Source organism: Alexandromys fortis, unplaced genomic scaffold (genome assembly GCF_014885135.2).
Source record: "Alexandromys fortis isolate MF-2015 unplaced genomic scaffold, M_Fortis_MF-2015_v1.1 scaffold_12, whole genome shotgun sequence".
NCBI lineage: Eukaryota > Metazoa > Chordata > Mammalia > Rodentia > Cricetidae > Alexandromys > Alexandromys fortis.
Genome location: NW_026067937.1, coordinates 14,716,616 through 14,738,277, shown reverse-complemented (window position 1 = coordinate 14,738,277; position 21,662 = coordinate 14,716,616). Strand labels below are relative to the sequence as shown.

At 40.8% G+C, this 21,662-nt stretch overlaps 2 protein-coding genes and 1 long non-coding RNA gene across 5 annotated transcripts in view; 1 reads left to right on the top strand and 2 right to left on the bottom strand.

Annotated features, from left to right (window-relative positions):
• Positions 1-14,494, bottom strand: part of Ttc17 (tetratricopeptide repeat domain 17) — a 115,664-nt gene extending 101,170 nt beyond the window's left edge. Inside the window, exon 1 of one of the 2 annotated variants that reach the window (XM_050147051.1) lies at positions 14,305-14,494. In XM_050147051.1, coding sequence (XP_050003008.1) covers positions 14,305-14,463 — 159 coding nt within the window. In that variant the 5' untranslated portion in view covers positions 14,464-14,494. The remainder of the gene's footprint in view (positions 1-14,304) is intronic. The other variant, XM_050147050.1, reaches the window with a different exon arrangement.
• An 80-nt stretch (positions 14,495-14,574) lies between these two features.
• LOC126504633 (uncharacterized) lies at positions 14,575-19,833 on the top strand. The gene is made up of 2 exons (XR_007592669.1): positions 14,575-14,766; positions 18,744-19,833. It is a non-coding gene; the product is annotated as an uncharacterized lncRNA (long non-coding RNA).
• Api5 (apoptosis inhibitor 5) overlaps positions 19,145-21,662 on the bottom strand; it is a 25,202-nt gene continuing 22,684 nt past the window's right edge. The window contains exon 14 of one of the 2 annotated variants that reach the window (XM_050147052.1): positions 19,145-21,188. In XM_050147052.1, the coding sequence (XP_050003009.1) occupies positions 21,106-21,188 (83 nt within the window). In that variant the 3' untranslated portion in view covers positions 19,145-21,105. The remainder of the gene's footprint in view (positions 21,189-21,662) is intronic. The other variant, XM_050147053.1, reaches the window with a different exon arrangement.

Sequence of the window (21,662 nt, the reverse complement as noted above, 5' to 3'; positions counted from 1 at the left end):
ACTCCCCAAGTTTCTATCATAGCCATAGAAATCCCAACTAAAACAAGACTCTTGTGACTTTGCACATGGTGCTTCCTCTACCCGGCATATACTTGACAGGGGCTAGATGACTGAACCAAAACCAATTTCTTTTGTGAAGCCAACCATCCTCCTCTTGATTTAACATTAAACTGTATACTCCTGTTATCATCAAGCATTACATGTGTACACACTCCTGTATCGTCAGGTATTACATGCGCACATATCTGTATCATCAGGTATTACATGTGTACACACTCCTGTATCATCAGGCATTACATGCACACATATCTGTATCGTCAGGCATTACATGCACACATATCTGTATCGTCAGGCATTATATGCACACATATCTGTTTCGTCAGATATTACATGCATACATATCTGTATTATCAGGTATTACATGCACAATACTCCTGCATCATCAGGTATTACATGCACACATATCTGTTTCGTCAGATATTACATGCAAACATCCTCATGTATCATATTACATGCACACATACTCCTGTATCATCAGATATTACATGCACACATATCTGTATTACCAGGTATTACATGTACAATACTCCTGCATCATTAGGTATTACATGCACACATATCTGTTTTGTCAGATATTACACGCACACATCCTCCTGTATCATCAGATATTACACGCACACATACTCCTGCATCATCAGGCATTACACTCTTTAACTGCCATTTGTACTTCTCTTTCTACTGTTCGTGTGTAGTATGTTCTGAGGTCTATGGTATGTAGACAACACAACGCTGGCTATTTGAGGACACTGTCTTGATGCCACATTTGCTTGATGTTCCACTGGAGGTACAGTGGCTAGCCCTCCAGAGGTCAGAACAAGTATGCCCCTCACTGTTTGTCCCTGACTAACTGAATCAAATTGCCTGAGGTACTTCCCTGTCTATCAGCTGAGAAGACCCAATTAGATGACTTCCAGGTTCTTCTAACTTTTAAACACGACCTCTATCACATTTTTATCAGCCTGAATATACTTCTGTGGAAAAATTCTACTATTAAAATGAATGAGTCTGGCACATTTTCTTTTTTTTTAATATTTAGTTATTATGTATACAATATTCTGTTCGCGTGTATGCCTGAAGGCCAGAAGAGGGCACCAGACCTCATTACAGATGGTTGTGAGCCACCATGTGGTTGATGGGAATTGAACTCAGGACCTTTGGAAGAGCAGGCAATGCTCTTAACCGCTGAGCCATCTCTCCAGCCCCCGAGACTGGCACATTTTCAATTTGCTCATCTAATCTTTACTTGCTTGGAGCAAGGATGATTTTCACAGTTGCAGCTAAAGGCTTCTTCTAGTGCCAAAGAGATGACCCCATCAGAACAATGTTTGCTATGTAAGCATGTGGGCCTGAATTCAAGCTCCAGAACCTACACGGAGAAAGGTGGGAGTGGTGACATGTGAATCCTTGGGGCGTGTCAGCAGCAAACAACCAGGTCTGGGAAGGAACCCTGTCTAAAAACTAGGAGAATAGAAATGGGGACTGGAGTTCGAGAGGGTTTCTCTATGTAGCTCTGGCTGTCCTGGAACTCACTCTGTGGATTGGTCTGGTCTTGAACTCACAGAGATTCACCTGCCCATGCCTCCCTGAATGCTGGGATTGTAGTCATGCGCCACCATTGCCTAATGTTTTAAATTTCTAGTGTATTGAGTCCTTCCCCTGCCCATTCCTCTGCCCATTTTATTGAAAGTCTCTCCCAGTAAATACAGTTGGATCATTAATCTTATCTCCTTATTATGTGTATATACAGGCATATGTGTTCGTGTTCATGTGCACGTGAAGACCAGAGGTCAGCTTCATCTATCACTCTATTTTGAGACAGGATCTCTTAGCAGAACTTGGGACTTGCAAATTAGGCTAGCCTGGCTGGCCAACAAGCTGCAGAGAGCCTCCTGTTTCTGCTCTGGAATGTCTACCACCCCATCATTCATTTATTTATTTATTTATTTATTTATTTATTTATTTATTTATTTATTTATTTGTGCGTGTGTTGTGTTGAGCGTGTGTGTACTCACATATGCACAAAGGCCAGAGGTGCCCTACTCAGCTGTTCTCTACCTGAAGTTTTGAGACAGTCTCTCAGTAACTCATCTAGATGGACGAGCCAGCAAGATTTCTATTTCTGCTTTCCCAGTGTTGGGATTATATTCATGTGCCGTTGCACTTGGACTCCTTCTGTGGGCTCTAGGACTGAAGGAAAAGCACGTTATTTATGAAGACATCTCCCCAAATCCTGATATATTTTTATTTATTTGTTTATTGGTTATTTGAAACAGGGTTTCATTGTGTCTAGCCCTGCAGTTCTGGAACTCACTTTGTAGTAGCTGGCTCCAACTCAGAGATCCACCTGCTTCTGCCTCCCAATTGGTGGGATTAAAGGCATGCACCACTAACACCTGCTAATTTATTTTTGACACAGAGTCTCTGTTAAACTGAGGATGACCTTGAAATTCTGACCCACTTCCCAAGTGCTAGAATTACAGGGGTGGGTTATCACACCCAATTATGCAGTGTTGGGGATGAACACAAGCATTCTGCCAACTGTATCCCTAGTTCAACCTCAATTTTCGTGGTTAATATTTTGTTTTGAAACAGGTTGTTACCGTGTGAGCAGACTAGCTTTGAACTCGTGCTCTTCCTACCTCAGCCTCTCAATGTTAACCTAGTTTGGTGTTAACAAAGCCCTACTTTATCCCTAAAATTTAGGTTACTCATTATTTTTCTTAAAAAAAAAAAACTGTGATGAGCATCCTTCCACACATGTTCTCGGGACAGCAGTCTAGATAAGTTCTTCTCTCTGAAGAGAATGTCTAAGTCAGAGGGAATACACTTCATGGCTTTTGCTAACATTTTCCAAAATAGTTGAATCAACTGAAATTTCTACCAACAGTGAATTTCCATAAGCCTTGAGGAACACAGGAATACATTTTAATCTCCATCTCTTTGTGGGCTTTATATTGGCCATTCTTTTATACTTAAAAATATTTCTCCCACTTCACTTTAAATTTGATAGTTTATATACAATGTTTTAAAAGTATGGCTCTAGTTAATGGAACTCATGTGATTATCTTATTTGTGTTTCCTGTCTTTTCAACAGTGAGAGCACATTGCTTAAACTTATAATGAAAATGTCTACCTCTAAGTATGTTATCTTTGTAAATATCAAACTTGAGCATACTAGGAAACAATTTTGTTTTATTTAATTTTAAACAAACTGCAATGACAAGTAAAAGTCAATGTCAGGAGGGTAGCTTTCTCTTAGTATTCACATAGACAGTTCTTGTCCAAGGAGAAGGACTCCAAAAATACCAGCTAAATGTCTTTCCTGGACCTTTCCTTTCTCTTTAAATCTTATCTGAAGTCTAATTTATTGCCATTGTCAAAGAACTGGCCAAGGAACCTTTGCACCTGTGCTGCCAGCTGTGGTCATACCATGGTAGTCCGGATGAGTTTTAAGGGGATGGGCTGAGACAGGCAGGTCTGCCGTCAATACTCTCCACCCAACTACCCTTCAAGTTAAGCCATGATGGACTTTCACCTTCTTTCAGGTTCAGAGAACTGCAAGTTCGAAATATCAGTCCAGCTCTACTTAGGCTCCTGGCTATAACCATGAAAACTTACACACATTTGTGCATATGTGTGTGGTACATGTGTGTGCATTTGCACAGTGGAAGGCTATTCCCTAAGACAGCCATTCTCCTTTTTTTTTTTTTTTCCTTTTAGAGGGGAGACACTCTCTCTTAAGGACACTGATTAGGCTAGGCTGGCTGGCTAGTTCCAAGATTTCTCCAGTCTTCACCCTTTCAACAGTGGAATTAGAATTTATGACACAGGGAATATGTATAAACAATGTACTTTCAGCTAGACTATTTGTAACTTTCCAAGAAAAGAAACTAAAATGTTGGATGAGATGACAAGAGTCCTGCATTATTTCTCCATGTATTTGTCAAGAAGCTCTTGTCAACATGTAAGAAAGCAATGTAGCTGATTCTGTTGTTGCTGTTTTCTCCTTTGAGACAGGCTGGTCTCAAACTCCTATGTAGCTGAAGTCAAATGTGAACCCCCTGATTTCCCTGCCTCTTCCTCCCAATTGCTGTTTATAGATAGCTGTTTTATATGTAACTTAAATGTGACTTTAACTCAAGCAGTAAGTAAGTACTGAACAAATAACAGCAGGCAAAAAATGGCCCAACTCATGCTCAGATCCCTAATCTTGTGAATACATTATGCTGTATGACAAATGAGAATTAAGATGTTAACCAGATGAATTGTTGCTAATCAGTCTGTCTTAATTAGGAAAGAGATCACAGCTTGGATATCAGGTGGGTACTGTGAAATTATATGGAATAGGGAGAGTGTGCACATGTGCAAGAACACACACACACACAGACGGTAGGCCGCAGAGAGACAGACAAGGAAAGAAAACAAAGTCAGAGGCATGCACTGCTGCTGAGTTTGAAGATACAATGCCAAGAGCCATGGAATACTGGCAGCCACAGGCATTCGAAAAGGTGGGCACTGCCCAGAGCCTCCAGAAAGATGCACAGTGCTGCTGTCCTCTGGGCTATGCCTTTGAGTCTCAGGTTGACTTCCAGCCTTATTAACTGGAGGGCAATAAGTTTGGGTTGTTTAAAATCATTAAGTTTGTGGTCTTCTCTTCCTCCTTCTCTTCCTAAACAGCAACAATAGAAAATAATATAAGCACTCACTATGCCTAGATATAATACCACATTTGAGCTCTAAAATCTTAGTGCAATAACTGGGTTACTCAAATCCTAGAAAAGACATTACAATCAGGGTGAGACACTGGGCCATACTGTTACTGAGGTGAAAGGAAATGGCCTGGGGATAACTTTGCTAGTTTATGCTGGAAATCACCATCCTAAAGAGAGTAACTGGATGTAGTTCACCTCATTACTAACCCACTGGTCAGGGGATGAAACCAATATGAAGCTTTCTTTTACTGCAATACAAGTAGGAAACACACATTAATGATAAAAGTTTAATTTTTCTGGGAAGTCACGAAGATGCAACTGAAGGTGGCTTTTTGCTTGTCACTCTTACTGATGCTACAGTGCTGTTTAACTCAGGGCAATGCATGATCTTTTCCTGAAGTGAAATTATGAACAAAGGTTTTGCACATCCCAACTACTGTTGGGCATTTTCAACTGTTGGGGAATATTATTTTAATGTATGTGACTTTTGTTTATGCTGTATTTGTTTAACTCTGTGAAGCTGTGATTCTTTGCCTGTCTAAAACACCTGCTGGTCCTAATAAAGAGCTGAACGGCCAATAGTGAGGCAGGAGCAAAGCTAGGTCGGGCTGGCAGGCAGAAAGTATAAATAGAAGGAGAAATCTGGAGAAGGGGAGGGAGAAACAAGAACAAGGAGAGAAGAACATTGGGGGCCAGGCACCCAGCTATACAGCAAGCCATGGAGTCAGAGTGAATGTAAGATATGTAGAAGTAAGAAAAGATAAAAGTCCAGAGGCAAAAAGATAGACAATTTAATATTTAAGAGTTAGGATAATTGAAGATTAGGAAAGTTGGCTAGAATCAAGCCAAGTGAAGGCTGGACATTCGTAACTAAGAATAAGCCTCTGTGTGTGATTTATTTGGGAGCTGGGTGGTGTGATCCTCAGAAGAGCCAAAAGAGTAAGAGCCAAAACAATCACAACATTCATATACTGACATACTCCTTTAGCATGATAATTTGCCAATACCTAAGGAAATTAAGAGTAACACATTCTTTAAACCAGTTAACTCCATTTCTAAGATTTCACCTTACAAATACTCATGGGCAGGATACAAAGAGACACACTCACTTGCCATAGCATTATTTGACAGTAAAAAAAACCTGAAGACTCTAAAAACCTGCCAAGAACACTGGATAAATACATATAGAATACTCATTCAACTGGTTACCATCAAGTCTTAACCAAGAAGGAAGCTTTTTACTTTATTGTGGTTTTAAGCTAGCAAGTTAGTCATCAGACAAAATGTTCCCAGTTGTATGTTTACAAGAGAAATTCATAAAAGTGTTTGCAAATACAAGAAACTTTGAGGAAGAACACTCATTGTGATGTGGCCAGGGAACATCCTACAATTCTTATTCAGTGACACTATGCTTTTAGGATTTAGCTTGTCCAAGCTTTTCATTTGTAACAGGAATAAAGGAACCCTCTTGTCACCGTCAAGTAAGCACACCTTCCCTGTTCCAGACCAGTAAAATGATGGTGGCCTATGAGTATGCTGACACGTGTAAATATTGCAGGTAAAAATATGCAAACATGCTTTTCTCACTTATTCAGTATTCCTTGAGGGCATACCATGTGCCAGGCACTGTTTTCAGTTCTGAGGTTACTTCATTGAAAAGGACAAAGCTGGTGCCTTCTTGAGTGGACAGGAAATAAAACATAAATGCTATAATATAGCACCAGCAGTGAGTGCTACGAAGAATAAAGCAGAGGAAGTAGACAGTGTTGGAAGAAATGTTTTAGTATGTAAGATGGCATATCTGAACAGACCTGAAAAAAGAGGCAAGCTGAGCTATGATGGCATCTGTAGAGGGTGTGATGCCACTCTGAGTGGAGACTCCCAGGAGACATGGATCTCAGATGAGATCTGGAAGGCTTCAACAGGTCCAATTTTATGGCAGGAGGCTGCATGAGACCATCAGGTGGGAGCAAGACAGCACATCAGCCAGTAAAAGTCATCAAGGAAAGGGGGTCAAGCAGAAAAGAACAAACGTCATGGCCAAGGGGCTCAGAAGAAAAATAGAGTCTGTGTCTTGGCAATCATGAAAGTAAACAGTTCAGTAAGGTAGGAGGAGGCCACTGGGTTGCTAAGAGGTTAAGTACGATTGCTGAGGTTTCTCAGAGCTAAGTGTGGCAATGAGAGAAGTCCTGGGTGTCCTTATGAGAGCTGTAGGGATAACGGGCTGACTGGATTGGCTTTAAGAGAACAAAGACTACACACATGACTCTTGAGTTATCTGCTGCAGAACCACACACAGGAGCTTCTGCTGTTTTAGCTTTTGCCATCAGGGAGTATCACTGAGATACGGGTACTGTTCTCCATATTCCGGAGTGCAAATCTGACCTAATATTGACTTGGTCTGTTGGCAAGACCTCATATTCCTCACTGCCAGCATGCCTCTGTTTGCTTCCAAACTACAACAGCTGCTGGGCCCACAGCTGATTGTAACCCCTGCTCAGCAGTGTAGCTGTCAGCCCGTGTCTACACCGCCTGGCTTTCTCATTCTCCTCTTACTTTTCTTGTTCACTGTTTTTCTTATTGCTTCTTGACATATTTACATGTCTGGGCAATAAAGCTGATCTTTTGTATATAACCCTAGTGAAAGAGAGGATGTTATCCCTTACAGAGCATAACCTGATCAACAGCAGCCGGGCAAAAGTGGTCTCTGAGGTAACAGTCCTGGTCTATTCCACAGGCCTGAGAGCTGAAGGGCTCATCAATTGAATCAACTTGTATCTTTCAAAAATTTCCACAAGTCTAAGACTTCCAACAGGCTGTTTCCAGATGATCATCAGACTAGTGAGCACCAGCTTCATAAAGGCAACTGTAAATGTCCAAGAGGTGGAGTCCACTCACACGCTTATTCCCAGCAGCCGGTCAAGAGTTACACCCATAGCTGACAGCACAGGAGGGACTGAAGAGGTGGAGGTGGATGTACTCAGACCCTCTTGGGACCACTGCAGTGAGTGTCCAAAGGAACCGAAGACAAGTGAATGGGCCAGACGGTGGTGGTGCACACCTTTAATCCCAGCACTCGGGAGACAAAGGCAGGCGGATCTCTGTGAGTTCGAGGCCAGTCTGGTCTACAAAGTGAGTTCCAGGACAGTTATACAGAGAAACCCTGACTTGAAAGACCTCCCCACCTAAAAGAAAAGATTAAGCAAATGGACAGAACATGGGACAGTAAAGGCTTTCAGAAAGAAATTCAGCATGCTATGAAAACACAAAGAAAACGACACCAAAGTTGTGGAGCTACATGTGCAGAGGACAAAAGCAAGGGAGAACATAACATACCTAGGGAAGCCTGTAGCAAAGAGAGCAAAATGCACGTGCGTGCGTGTGTGAGTGTGTGTGGGTGTGATGCTGGAGTGAGGGTTAGGTACTGACGGATGATTATATAAGGGCTAGAGAGAAGGAAGGGTTAGGCTAGAAGTTGTGGAAGAATTTGGGTCATATCCTGGGTACACCATAACCAGGTGATCTCCTTTCTTAAAAAATACCGAAACTCAGCTGAGTCACTGTGCATGCGAAACTCCTCTCAGATCTGCCTAAATCACCATCGGATCCAAAATCAAATAGTCCATCCACTTCTAACCTACTGAAGAGCAGTGCCATAGGGACTTTGGCCTCTTTGTCAACTGCATGTGGTGTATCTCTTCTTTGGGCAAGAGTTGCTGAGAGTCACTTAGCATGTATACCTTGCCAAAAGGATCAGTTTTCATGCATCAGCACCATGAGGAACTTCGCTGTGAGCAAGGAAAAGCATCTGTGCTTCCTAGACATCTGCTTGGCAGAAGGCAGAGGATCACAGTCACCAAATAAACTCATATATTTGAGTCCCCTCTCCTCTCATTGTCACCTAGCCTAAATGTACTATGAAATACTTGGCTGAAATAATCTAAATGGAAAAACAGATTGGACAAGCCTTCATTTATTTCCACATTTGCTCTTATGTTTCTTTCTATTCTTCCACTTACTGGGTGATGAGTAGAAAAACGTGTACTTCCAACAGCACAAAATGCATGCTACTGTAGATGAATATGCTTATAATTATTGTTACTACTAAATGATACTCATTAGATGTATAAAAAGGTTACTAAGTTGTAACATGTATTCTTTTTTACCTTAAATAATTTATTTTTATTTTATTTGCATTGGTGTTTTGTCTGCATGTATGTTTTTTGTGAGGGTGTCAGGTCTTCGAGTTACAGACAGTTGTTAGTTGCCATGTGGGTGTTGGGAATTGAACATGGGTCCTCTGGAAGAGTGGTCAGTGCTCTTAACAGTGAGCCACCTCACTGAGCCATCTTTCTCGCCCTGTAATGTGTTTTCTTTAAGAATTCCTTCCCCACAGAAAATACTCCCCTGACACTAAATTTAAAACTTGATGGTTCTAACTTTAGAGGAGAAGGAAACAGTGGAAAAGAAAACAAATGCTTTTTTTCAGGCTTCTTATTAACTTATTATTATTATTATTATTAATTAAAAATTTCCACCTCCTCCCTCCCATTTCCCTCCCCCATCCCCCCACTGTAGAACCATGGATTGAAATGTAGGCACTCAATTCTACTTCATTGACAAATGTGTATGTTTTTATGCCAAAAAAATGTTGATTTTAATTCTGTAGTATAAGTTGAAATTAGTAATGGTGGTTCACTAAGCAGTCTTTCAGTTGTTCCAGCTTATTCTGATTATACTGGGCTTTTTTTTTTCTGTTTCCATATGAATTTTTATTAGGAAGGGAGACAATAAAAGAAAACTTCAATCAAAAAAAAAAGAAAGAAAGAAAGAAAGAAAGAAAGAAAGAAAGAAAGAAAGAAAGGAAGAAAACAAATGTTACACTGTGGAGACAGTGGGTAACAACAGAGATTCTTCCTGAAGGCAGAGACTTAGCTAGCACATTTCAAGAGTTCACTTGATAGGAGATGAACCAGGCATGGAAACACGCACCTGTAACCTTACAGTTACAAAGTTCAAAGCTCAAAGTCATCCTACATGGTGAGTCTGAAGTTAGCCTGAGATACATGAGAACCTTTCTAAAACAAATGAAAAACAAAACAACTCGCAAAAACTAAATAGGATACTAGAGACTGCAGAGGGTCTGTAGGCTAATCCAAAAATTTATTTAACATTCCTTATTTAGCAGGTATGGGGCAGGGGAAACCTTGGCCTGATGGGTATTCTTATAATCTCAACACTTGAAAGGTGGTAACAGGATGATCAAAGAGTTCAAGACAAGCCTTTGTTACACAGTTACTTTGAGGTAAGTCTACTGACATGAGACTTTTATGTTGAGGCAAGCCTAGGCTACAAACAAACAAAGAACAAGAAAAAGGAAGGAGGAGAAGAAGGGAGGAGAAAGAAAAGCTGCTACATTATGGTTAAGCAAAGAACATCAAAATTAAACAGCAAAAGTATTTCACTGAAATTAAAGAAGTAGGGGCCATGAATTTGAGAGAGAGAGCAGAGGGTTATATGGGAAGGGTTGAAGGAAGGAAAGGGAAAATGATGTAATTATATTTTAGTTAAAAAATAAGAAATACTTGAAAATATTGTCTAGAAGCTTATTCTTCACAAAACCACCCAGCAACAGCCCCAGTTATGATTACAAAGAAGTTGCCTACATTCTCTAGCTGAAGCATGCTTGCTTTCCTTCTCCCAGGGGAATGTGTGTGCGTGTGTGTCACAAGCGCAAGTCTGTGTTAGAGACATGATCTTACATAGCCCAGGCTGGCCATTACCTTGCTATAACCTACTGACAAGGATAACAAACTACTGACCATCCTGCCTCCATATCCAAGTGCTGGCATTACAGATGTGTACCACTAAACCTAACTCTGAAGCCCATTTAAACACCTTAGGATGATGTAAGGGGTGTTTTTTTTTTTTTCCTAATTGCCTAAAAAACAAAACAAAACAAAACAAAACAAAACAAAAACACACAGTAGATCCTCACACTAACCGGTGAATAGCACACACTCATCTAATCCACAGACTGAATTCAAGTTTCGGACCCTTGCTTAAATAAGAGATATAAAGTAGGATCATCAGTTTTGTCAGTCTGACTCAATCTAGAACCACTGGCTGTCTCAATGAGGGACTGCTAGATTAAATTAGCCAGTGGGCATCTCTTGGGGAATTGTCTTGGTTTTATTAATTGAGATGGGAAGACCCATCCTCTGTGGGCAACAGTATTCCCTGGGTTTGGGGCCTGGACTGTAAAAAGGTGGAGAAAGTGAGGGGAGCACTGGCCTCTATGTGTTAACTGCTTCAAAGTGGTTGCCTGAAGTTCCTGCTACCCTGACATCTCTGCATGTTCCTATGAGGGACTGTAACATGGTGTGGTGAACTCCCTTAAGGTGTTTTTGTAAGGGTTTTTGTTCAGAGCAGCAGGAAGGACAATGAAGACAGATAGATGATCTTTCTCTTTTCTAGGCACGGGAGCAATGAATGATAAAAGGTATCCCAGAACCCAAAGTTGAGAAAAAGCTCGCACTTGTGTTCAGCCTTTTTCTTAATCTTTGTCTGTCTATGCTGGGAAGAAACATAGCAAATGGAGCATTCGCTTCACAACCCAACTCCATGACTCCCTAGAGTACGTTCCTGGAGTTCAGTGGTAGGAAGGTATGCTTCTTAGCTAATGCAGGGATTGTAGAAAAGAAACACTCTGATTTTCCATGGCATGCACTGGGCACTTGCTGTAGCCAGCAGCAACCCGTTTTTATTGTGAAGAGGCTGACTGCAGGAATGTAGATCTGCCTGGCTGAAGCTCCAACTCAACCCACCTAAGAGGGTTTCTACACTTGCCTAGTTACAAGCCTGCAGTGTTGAACTGGTGGGGATTGATCTTTAGGGTCTGCTAAGGCTTGAGATATAAACCCAATGAATATGCACTTCTTCCGGTGAAGACTCCATGCTGTACTTAAAACTAACTGCAATGATGGAAATGCCCCTAATTAAATATACATATACGCTTTGGGCAAGTCTGATTTTTTTCCCCCTGAGAGACAGGATCTCATTATACAGATCTGGCTGGCCTAGAACTTGCTAAATAAGTAAACCAGGCTGGCTTCAAACTCAGAGATCCACCTGCCATTGCCTCCCTAGTGCTGGGATTAAAGTTGTGTGCCACCATAGTTGGCTCCAGTTCTGATTATTAATTCATATAAACATCTTCACATTTGCTGTGAAAAAATGACTATGCTGTAAAAAATACTGACTTACATATAACTAGAAAAAGTTTAAATATAAGAATTCAAATAATCTGAGAGGGATTTGCCACTCTAATTTTCTAAGATTTTCTACTTCAGTTTGCTCATAGCTCCTTCTTGATAGTAGGTCATTTTAAAACTGAAACCACACTTCTGCTCTCGGCTGAGTGACAGAAGCAAGAACCCAGCAGTGGGAATTACATATGCTGTTTAGGGTACAGTATATATACTGAGGCCTAACTATGTTTCGAATTTACAAACAGAACTACAGTATCCCCAAATCTGTGTACTAATATATACCCAATGTGACCACTGACTGTAATCTAAACTATGTTTATTAGGTTTTGCCTGAATTAAGTTTATTGCCAGGAAAGGACACAGGAGTTAGGCAAAACAAAAGCTGCCCACCATATTCAATTCCTATTTTATTGATTTGTACTGATTTCCCTTTAGATTAACTCCATTCTCTCTATCCCTACCCTCCAGTTATTACACTGTTGTGTGCAACTTTATTTTTTATAGAATAAAATTTCATGGCTGCCAGAACTCAATGCTGCAACTTTTAATGTGCAGAGAATTGGAAAAGTCAATGAAAAGGGGTCTTTTAAAAAGATACAAGTAAAAAAGACTTGCTTTTTAAACTTTAAGCCTAACTACTTACTGAAGGGATGACTAGGCAGTCAGAAGATTTGGCCCTTTTCTGAGGCAAGTTACTAAAACCCCGATTTCCCTTCTAAAACGTAGATCCAGTGTGCAAAGACAGCATTTGTTAACAAAGCCAAATCCAATTTAACTTTTCCATTGCATTTTCAGCACATAAACAATCCATATCCATCAATGAGCCTTCACTTTTCAGATGGGCTACTTTTTCAGCCAAGTGGCAGGACACCAAAATGGGAAGGAGAAGTCAATGTCATAGAGTATAAATAGCTGTGGCCAGAAACAATATAGCAAAAGAGCCAATAGGAGAAGAGCTCCCCAAATTGCAGTGTAAGTACTCATTCAATGTCTCCCTTCATGAGGGCCTCAGAGAAAACCAGCAACAGCAAACAAAAGATGAAAACAACAAATGGATACAAGATTTCTAACCTTATGTCGAAATGACTGCCTTACTGTATCTTCCAGGGTTTCTGAGAACCTTTTTAAGCTTCAGCTGGAGCTCAATGAAAATTAAGCTGGAGCTTAATATTCATGAAAAGAAACCTTTTAAAATGGGAGACAGCTATAAATACACGCGAGTAAACAGTAGAATAGAAAGACGGGCTGACTTTTGAAAATTATATTTGTTTAGATTTAGTGTTTCTACAGTTAACCCGAAGGATCACTAATTTCACGCGACTTTAGTTAAAACATTAGTTACTATGCTTCAATTGCATGGAGTATACACTTCACTTTTTAAACGTCTGCTGGACGTTTTCCGATTGTTGTCAAGCATTGAAAGTCATTAAGTTTACAAGAGTCTGTGGTGGAACGTGAGCACGCGCGCGCACACACACGTACTTTAAGCATCAGCAGTATAAGCGCAACTGCGGGCATTAGAAAGTTACATAAGAAAAGCAGTGTGTCCTTTGAGAAATCGGTTCAAGCCAACAGTAATCTAGTAAACTAACTGTATATGCTGCCGGGCTGGGTCACAGGAACTGGGTAAAGAAGCAATGAAAAATAAAGACGCAATGAAATGAGGGCACTTAAGAGCTGAATGATGCAGACAATGCCACCAGAGGCATCTTCTGGCATTCCTTCGGAAGGTGCAAGAATGGGTTGTCTTTAATGAGCCTGAGACCTGGCTAACGGCAAAGCCTAAAACCACCATATCCTGAAACAAATCCCACCATGTGGGAGATAAGACTGGAGGAGTCGCTTTAAGTGATTGATCCATTCACTAAAGCTACCCTGGCTGTCACCGGCCTGGGACTCGCGCACTCCCCGGCACTGCCACCTGCTCTCTATTTCCTCGGGAAGAGCGGGTGGCGCGCGGGACCCGGCCCACAGGCTCCCAAGGCAGAACTAACGATGCCTGTGTGATTCCTAAACCCCCCAGCTCAAGTCCATGTTCCCCAGGGTCGGTTCCGGGACGGCGCGCGGCCCCACGGTGGAAGGCTGAGAAGTTTCCCTTGGCGGAGCCGGGGCAGGGAGACCCGGGGAGAGGGGGTGGCGCGGGGTCGAGCGGCCCGCGGGGACCACGGGGAGGAGAGCTGGGGGCGGAACCGCGCGGAGCCTCCCAGGGGCCCGGCTCGGGGATGCCCCTGACGGGGAGAGAGGGGCACCCTGGCCGCTACCTGCTGCTGGATCTTCCCGTCCTCCGTGACGACCCAGTGCGTGGTGGCCAAGGCCCCTCGAGCCACCACGCTCAGCAAAGCGGAAAGGCTGAGAAGCCACCCTGGGCCAGAGCGAGGCGGCAGCTCGAACCGGCCGCGGACCCCTATTGCCGCCGCCATCTTGCCCCCCCCAGCCGGGTCGCTCACACCGGAAGCGGAAGCTACTCGTCGCCGTCCGCCATCTTGGGGAGGTCGCCTCTGGAGCAGGAGGAGGAGCCCGCAGGGTGTAGCGGGCTCCCCACCGTTCCCTTCAGCAGCGCTTGGGGCTATTGGTCCCGCTATGCCTCGGAGCTGGAAACTGCCTTCAGTTATCCTGTAGGCTATGTGATCTCCAAGCGTGGGAACCAGAGGGGAGATAGTGATAGTAGATTAGGTGGATCTTGAGCAGAAGTGAGAAGATTGCCTGGTGGTTCTTTTTAAAAAGTAAGTATTATTTCGGGCAGTGCAATAAAAGATGTGCTTTCGAACTACCTAAGAGAGGCATTATTTTTACCAGGTTCGTAATGGAGTGTCAAGCGGCCCACTCCTAATGTAATGCGCGTGACGTAAGGAATTAAAAAATCGCTCTGGTTAACTTACCAAATACAAAATAGCAGTTCAAGATCTGCATATATGATCGGTGTAGATACTTAGTGTCTTTCGAAATTTAGAAAGCGATGTGTACTTACAGATCAGGCACATCTGTTAAGGCCCAGAAGGACCTTGGTGGGCAGCTCCAATCTAAAGGCCTCCTAGGTGTAGAGCCCAGATATTGGCATCTCCAAGGATTGCATTAAATACGCAAGTTTTCAGCACTTGTGGCCTCCCTCCCCCACGCCCTGCTGAGTTTTAAGGAAAGTCTCAGATGACTGATTTGCATATTCAAGTTTGAGGCTTACTACCAACAGGTAGCCAAGTAATGAACTAGCTTAGGTTCCAGCTTCTACCAGCGTATGTTCTTACAGATATTTCACGACTGCCAATAATATGACGTATCATTTTATGTTGTCGCTGTTATGCTTTTTTTCTGTTGGGAAAAGGATAAGAATAGTGCCCTCCCTATATAGGTAAAAGAGTGCCACCTCCCTATATAGGTGTTGCAGAAAAACAAACATCTGCCTCATGCTTTGGGCACTGGGGCCATGACATTAATTCTGACAGCAGGTCGGTTGTTTTTGAAATGGAGTCCCCATATGCAGCCCAAGTTGTCTGAGATTTATTATTTAGCCCAGGCTGGCCTTGAAGTCCTCCTTTGTCAGCCTTTTGATGCTGGTATTGCTGTCGTGAACCATCAGGCCCAGCCCCAAGGGCAGCTTTTCTTAAAGTACTGTAACATTCATTTTACTAAAAAGGTGCAACTTGGGGGTAGAGATGATTCAGGGCTGAAGAGCATTTCTTCCTATTCCAGAGAACCAATGTTGGACTCACCTGTAACTCCAGCTCTGGGAGAATCCATCTTTATGTATGTGGCACAATTCTCATATACAAACACACATACACCATACACATACCTGCCTTTTGCGTGACAGTGGAGACTGGGCATGTAAACATGAACACTGAGCAATAAGTCAGGATGTTTGACTAGTTAATTAAAATATAGACAATGGGTGTGTGATAAGGGTGTGTGTGTAAGAGTGCTACAACCAGGTGAAAAAAGGCTTGGCACAAATGATCCAGGTAAAGTGTGGTAAAGGTGATGCTGGTGTCAAATTGTTAGGGTCTCGTGTGTCATTGAGTTTAATGAAGACAATAAGGAGTATAACTGAGTTTTAAAGTAGTGACACCTTATTTTTAGGTATTTTCATCTACTGTAAAATCAGGTGCCATCATTTTTTTCTTTACAGTGCTAACGAATGAACCCAGAACCCTGCATACCTAGCCAAACACACTACAAATGAGTTATGTATCTCTAGCCCATAATTTAATAACTTGTGTTTAATACACCTACTTGGCTTCAGAACCCCTAATATCACGTTTTAACTATTAGCAATTTCTTTGGCATTTATCCTTTGGAAAGGAGGCAAAATTAGCTTCTGTGAACTCAATGGATCATCCATTTGTTTTTCATAGATCATAAATAATCCTTGTCCTTTGAGACAAGATTGTGAGAGCTCTCCATGGTTTTCTGTTGTGTAACTAATGTTCACAAACGTAGTTTCTAAGGAAAAAACCTACTGTCTCACACAACTGGTATCAGGGCTACACTCTGAAGCTTGGTGGTAGGGTTGGTGAGGTGTCCTCTTCTAGCTCATTCAACTTCTTGCAGGTTTTAGTTCTTTGCTGTTATAGGACTGAGGTCAGTTTTCTTGCTGGCTGCTGATAAGCCATTAATATGCAAAACACCCACTATATATCTTGCTATGTAGCTCTCAACATGGCCATTACTTTTAAGGTCAGCAAGAGAATGTCTTCAGTGTTTGAAATTGACTCACTACATCTCTAGTCTAGATTTAATGAATTTTTGCTAAGATTTTCCAAGTGAATAATCTTTTTACTTAACCCCAAATTAGCTTATTTGTGACTATGACATTTGCAAAAATACGTTTGGCCAAATAACATAGTATTTCAGGAAATTTCACATAGCTACATGTGTCTTCCATAGTCCAGGTGGATCTTCTTAAATCCCAGTCTTTATTAAAGTGTAAAAAAACTGTATATATTAAGTGTACAAGGATGTCTATGAACACCATTCCTGCTTTAGGCATTCTTAATGCAGAGAAGAGTGTTTGCTTATTTCTTCCCAACCTTTACTTGTGCTTCCTTTTCTCCAGGTTAAGGTATAGCTCAAATCCTAGTTTGTAAAAACAAAAATGTCAACTTTCTTGCCAGGTCTAAATTTTGTAGCATTAATGATACACCATACTACTTTGTGATATACTTTCTACATTTTGAGCACTGAAACACTTTAGTAATTTCTGTAAAGGTTCTTAGGTCTAGTCTAGTGAGACACAATACACAGTAAAACTAGGAAAAGAAAATACAATACAGGTAGTCAGCAAAGACAAGCAGAGTGAATAAACTCTCTCCTAGGTAAGGGAAGCTGCCCAGAGCAGATGACAATATCCTATGTAACACCACATCTGAAAGATCCCAAAGCACTCTGGGTATTGTATTCTAGGTAAAACTGGTATCACTGAGCATAAACATGTACAACATACTTCTCTAGAAAGAACAAGGACACAACCCTTATGAAGGTTTCTGTCCCCAGCTTATATCAGTTCATTCTTGGTATGTTCTGAGAAGTACAAGCAGGACTGGAAAAAGTTGGGCTGACTAAGGCCATTTAAGGGGTCTGTCCTAAAATTCTTTGCTTATTTAACCTAGATAAAAATGGGAGGAATTTCTTATGTATTAATATTATACATATTACATATATAGTCTTCTTGAGTAGCCATACTTAACTTTTGGCTGGGTTTTTCAATTCCCAAAAGTAGCTTTCCCCACTTAAAGTGAGTAAAATAATTATAAATCTCAACCTAAATGTGCTATTTACTTCTCTTCCCTAATTATGTGAGACAAACACTTTAAAGGGAGGGCTTATTGTGGTTCTCAGTTGCAGGGGTTTCAGCTCATGCTGGCCCCATAGTGCTGAGAATGTGACAGTGGAGGGTGAGAAGCAATCAGAGGAGAGAAAGTTGACTAGGGACACAATAGACCTGCAGTTTTCTCCACCTTTAATTTCATTCCATTGCAAACTCATGATTCAACCACATCACTGAAGCCCACCCCTGAATACTGTATTACCAAGCCTTCAACACACAAGCCTTTAAGAGACTTTTCATATTCAAACCATGGCTCTAAAATACTATTGTTTTGAGTTTCTATATCCAGGTAGTCATGTTACTTTTAAAAAATCCTGTTCAATGCACTTGTTGTTTTCTTTCCCATTCTACATGCGTTTCTTTCCTTAGAGAAAATATAAAGTGCTAATGGGAGAACTGACAATACCTCACACTGTGAATCAATTCTTAGGTCAGTATGTAACAGGAAATGTACAGTATGTAACAGTAACTTAAAGGCTTATTTTTTTAAAAAATTATGTATTTATCTCTGAATGTGGGTATGTACACATGAACACAGATGCTTGTTGAGGAGGAACAGGCATAACCGCCTAATGAGGATGCTGGGAACTAAACTGGGGTTCTCTGCAAGAGCAGTCAGGACAGATTTTATGATTTCTTAAGAATTTGATGTGGGTTTTTATTAAAATTTTATTATATTTAGTGTGAGTTTGTGGTTGGTAATAGGACAACTTTCACTGAGTTGGTTCTCTCCACCAGCTAGGGGATTGAACTTAGGTTGTCCAGCTTGGAAGGAAGCTCCTTCATTGGCTGAGTCATCTTGCTGGACCGGGTTTTTATTTTAAAGAATAGATCCCTTTAGCTTGGACTTGCTTCAAACTTGTGATCCTCCTGCTTCAGGCTCCCGTTTGCTGGGATTACAGGTGTTTGTCGTGGAACCTGGCTGATATTTTTCCATCCTCAAATACCAGAAGAGTCTTACTATGCAGCCTAAACTAGAATTTGTGATTCTCATGCCTCAGCCTCCTGATGGGATTACAGGCAAGGGAGCATGTTACAACTCTACACTCTGCTGATACTGTTTCAACAAAAAGAACCAAATTTTTTTTGAAGATTGTATTTACTTATAAAAATATAATAAAAACAGATGGCTTGCAAGACTGAATCAAAATTGACCTTGACGACAGAACACGTTTTTCATCTTTATATTTAAGATCTACCAGTTCACCATTAGCAATCAATAAATGCTAATAATATCCAAGAATCTTATGTTATAATTATAACACTATAAGACACAAAACAAAATTACAAAAGGAAATTTATTTCAAAAGCATAAGGGAACATTTACATTTAAACAAGGGGATAAACAGGTGTCTTGAAGAAGAAAAAACATATTTATGGCATGAAGATTTTCATTCAAATCTCTGAAGCAAAAGAACAGTAAGTTATGCACTATTGCCTAGGCAAGGTAAGGGGAACAAAGGGAAGAGGGAGGAATGCAGTGAGCTCTGCATCAGACATGAGGTCAAGTTATTTCTGCTGAGTTTACAAATACACTCAGACAAGAGAAAGGAAAAATTACACCATGTTCAAAATTATATTGCTGTAGTCCAATTTATTTTTGTACTCAAAATGGTGTTAGACCATGGCTGATGTATCTGAGGTCCATACTAGATGGTCAGTTTTCAACTGGCAATCCCATGTTCCTACGTCTGTTCAGATTCCAAGGGAGCCCAGGTTCAGCTCAATCATGTGGAATGTTCAGAGATTATTGCCAGCACTCCATAGTCAAGCTGACCAACTTGTTGTGCTCACTTGTATCATCTAGACTTCTAGACTATTTTCTCCATAAATTATATGCAGTAATTCTCACAAAGGGGTTTTGCTTTTTTCCCAGTAAGAAGTAATGGTAACGAGGACACCCGTGCAGGAATCGAAACCTCAAAACAAAACAAAAAAAAACCCAACAACAAAACTACTAGCAATGACATCTGGATATTTGATTTGAATAGCAAATTTAGGGAAGGAAGATGAACTGGAACAAAAATATATGAAACATTCAAATGAAGAACAAAGGGTCTGAGCCACTAAAAATGTCCACGATATGAGGCACTCCACAAACCTCCCATCTGTTGTTTTAATCTAAAGACTACTGGCTAACTTATACAATAATCTGATTAATAACCTGAGAAGTTAAATTTTGAAAGTGGCAAAAGCAAACTGAGTGAGCATCTCTTATTTAATGATAGTATGTCATCAAGTCACTTTCCTGGGTAGCCCTGGTTAAGTTTCCAAATCCTAAATTATACTATCCATCCTGTGAGAACCTGTATGTACACCAGATCTAGCTGTATTTCACCAACAAGGTCTTCAAATTTGTCTCTGAAAATACAACCTGTTTTCAGTTTTAAACAATTTTAATCATGTAAGTATGACTGACTCAAATTCCTCCCTACTGGATTGAAAACCTGGATACCAAGTTAGTAATGGATTCATTTCAGCCTCAAAAGGATAATCACTGTGTCAGATGACCCATTCCTAGAATTTAAAATAGTGATTTGTTGTACACTCAAGTTCCATGGCACGCACATATACACACACAACATATGCTTATGTTTACATGTATATTATGCACATGTACTCCTATTCAAATAAGACCCTGTGTTCAAAAGCTGTATCCCAAAAAATGGAGAAGAGTGAAGGAAGCAATGCAAAACTTACTGCTTCCTAAAAACCTAATGTCACTTGTATACTGTAAGAAGTGTTTAACTTCTATGAGTCTTAGTAGGAATGCTACACACTGCCTAGCAGCTTCATTAGCAAAAGGTTAAGACTGATCATTACTCTTCTCCATGTGTTGGGCAAAAAACTGGAACAGACTAGGGAGGAAAATAAGTAACCTTTCAAAAGTGATTGGCTTTACCAGATCACGAGCTAGACTGAATTTTTCATTAGATTCAGTTCTTAATAACAAATTATGAAGATGTTTAAAAGTAAGATTCACAAAATGAAGTCTAATAATGAGGCTAATTTGAAAAGAAGTCAAAGCTGCAGATAAAGCATCCAAAAATATTGTTGTGGTTTTACCTTGGACACAACCATGGTCTGTTACAAAAGTAGATCATACATACAAAGGTAGAAAGAACATTACGTTTTCAGCTGAAGGCAGCAGTCCTGTTAAAGGGACATCCCCGGCAATCCAATGAGTAGTAGATTTAAGAATATTAAGCTCATGACAATGCTGAAGAATGTGATGTTGCACTCAGTAGAGTCTTCCTCGACTACGATTTCCTCGTGTTCCCCAACCACGGCCTCCTCTACTTCCCCTGAAGGCTCCTCTCTGCTCTACGAAAAAGCGAACAATGGTTTAGGTCTTGCTCAGAATTTCATGGTTCAGCAAGTAGAAAAAAATACAGCTTGTAGTTCTGAAAATAGCAGCAGGCCTTATAAAAGCTAAAGTGGTGTTCTCCTGTCTTCAAATTCACTGTCCATCAAACCAGGACAACATTTACAGAAACAGAGAGGTAAACAGCAAGCAGAGTGCCAGACAGTTTGGTTAAATGCTTCTCATTAGCAAAGTTGTTGCAAAGCGACAATGTTAGGATAATCATACTTGTAAGTTTTTATTTTGGTGCCATTACTATCAAAGAATAAAACTATTAAAATGCCTGCACTTACTAAAGAATTAACAATGCAACAAAAACATCTCTGATCTTTATATATGAGAAGTATCTTAAACTATTGATTTGGACAATAAGGCTGCCCTTTTGTATGTGACACAAAGGCAGTGTCCTTCGTTGTGACTTCACTATCTACACA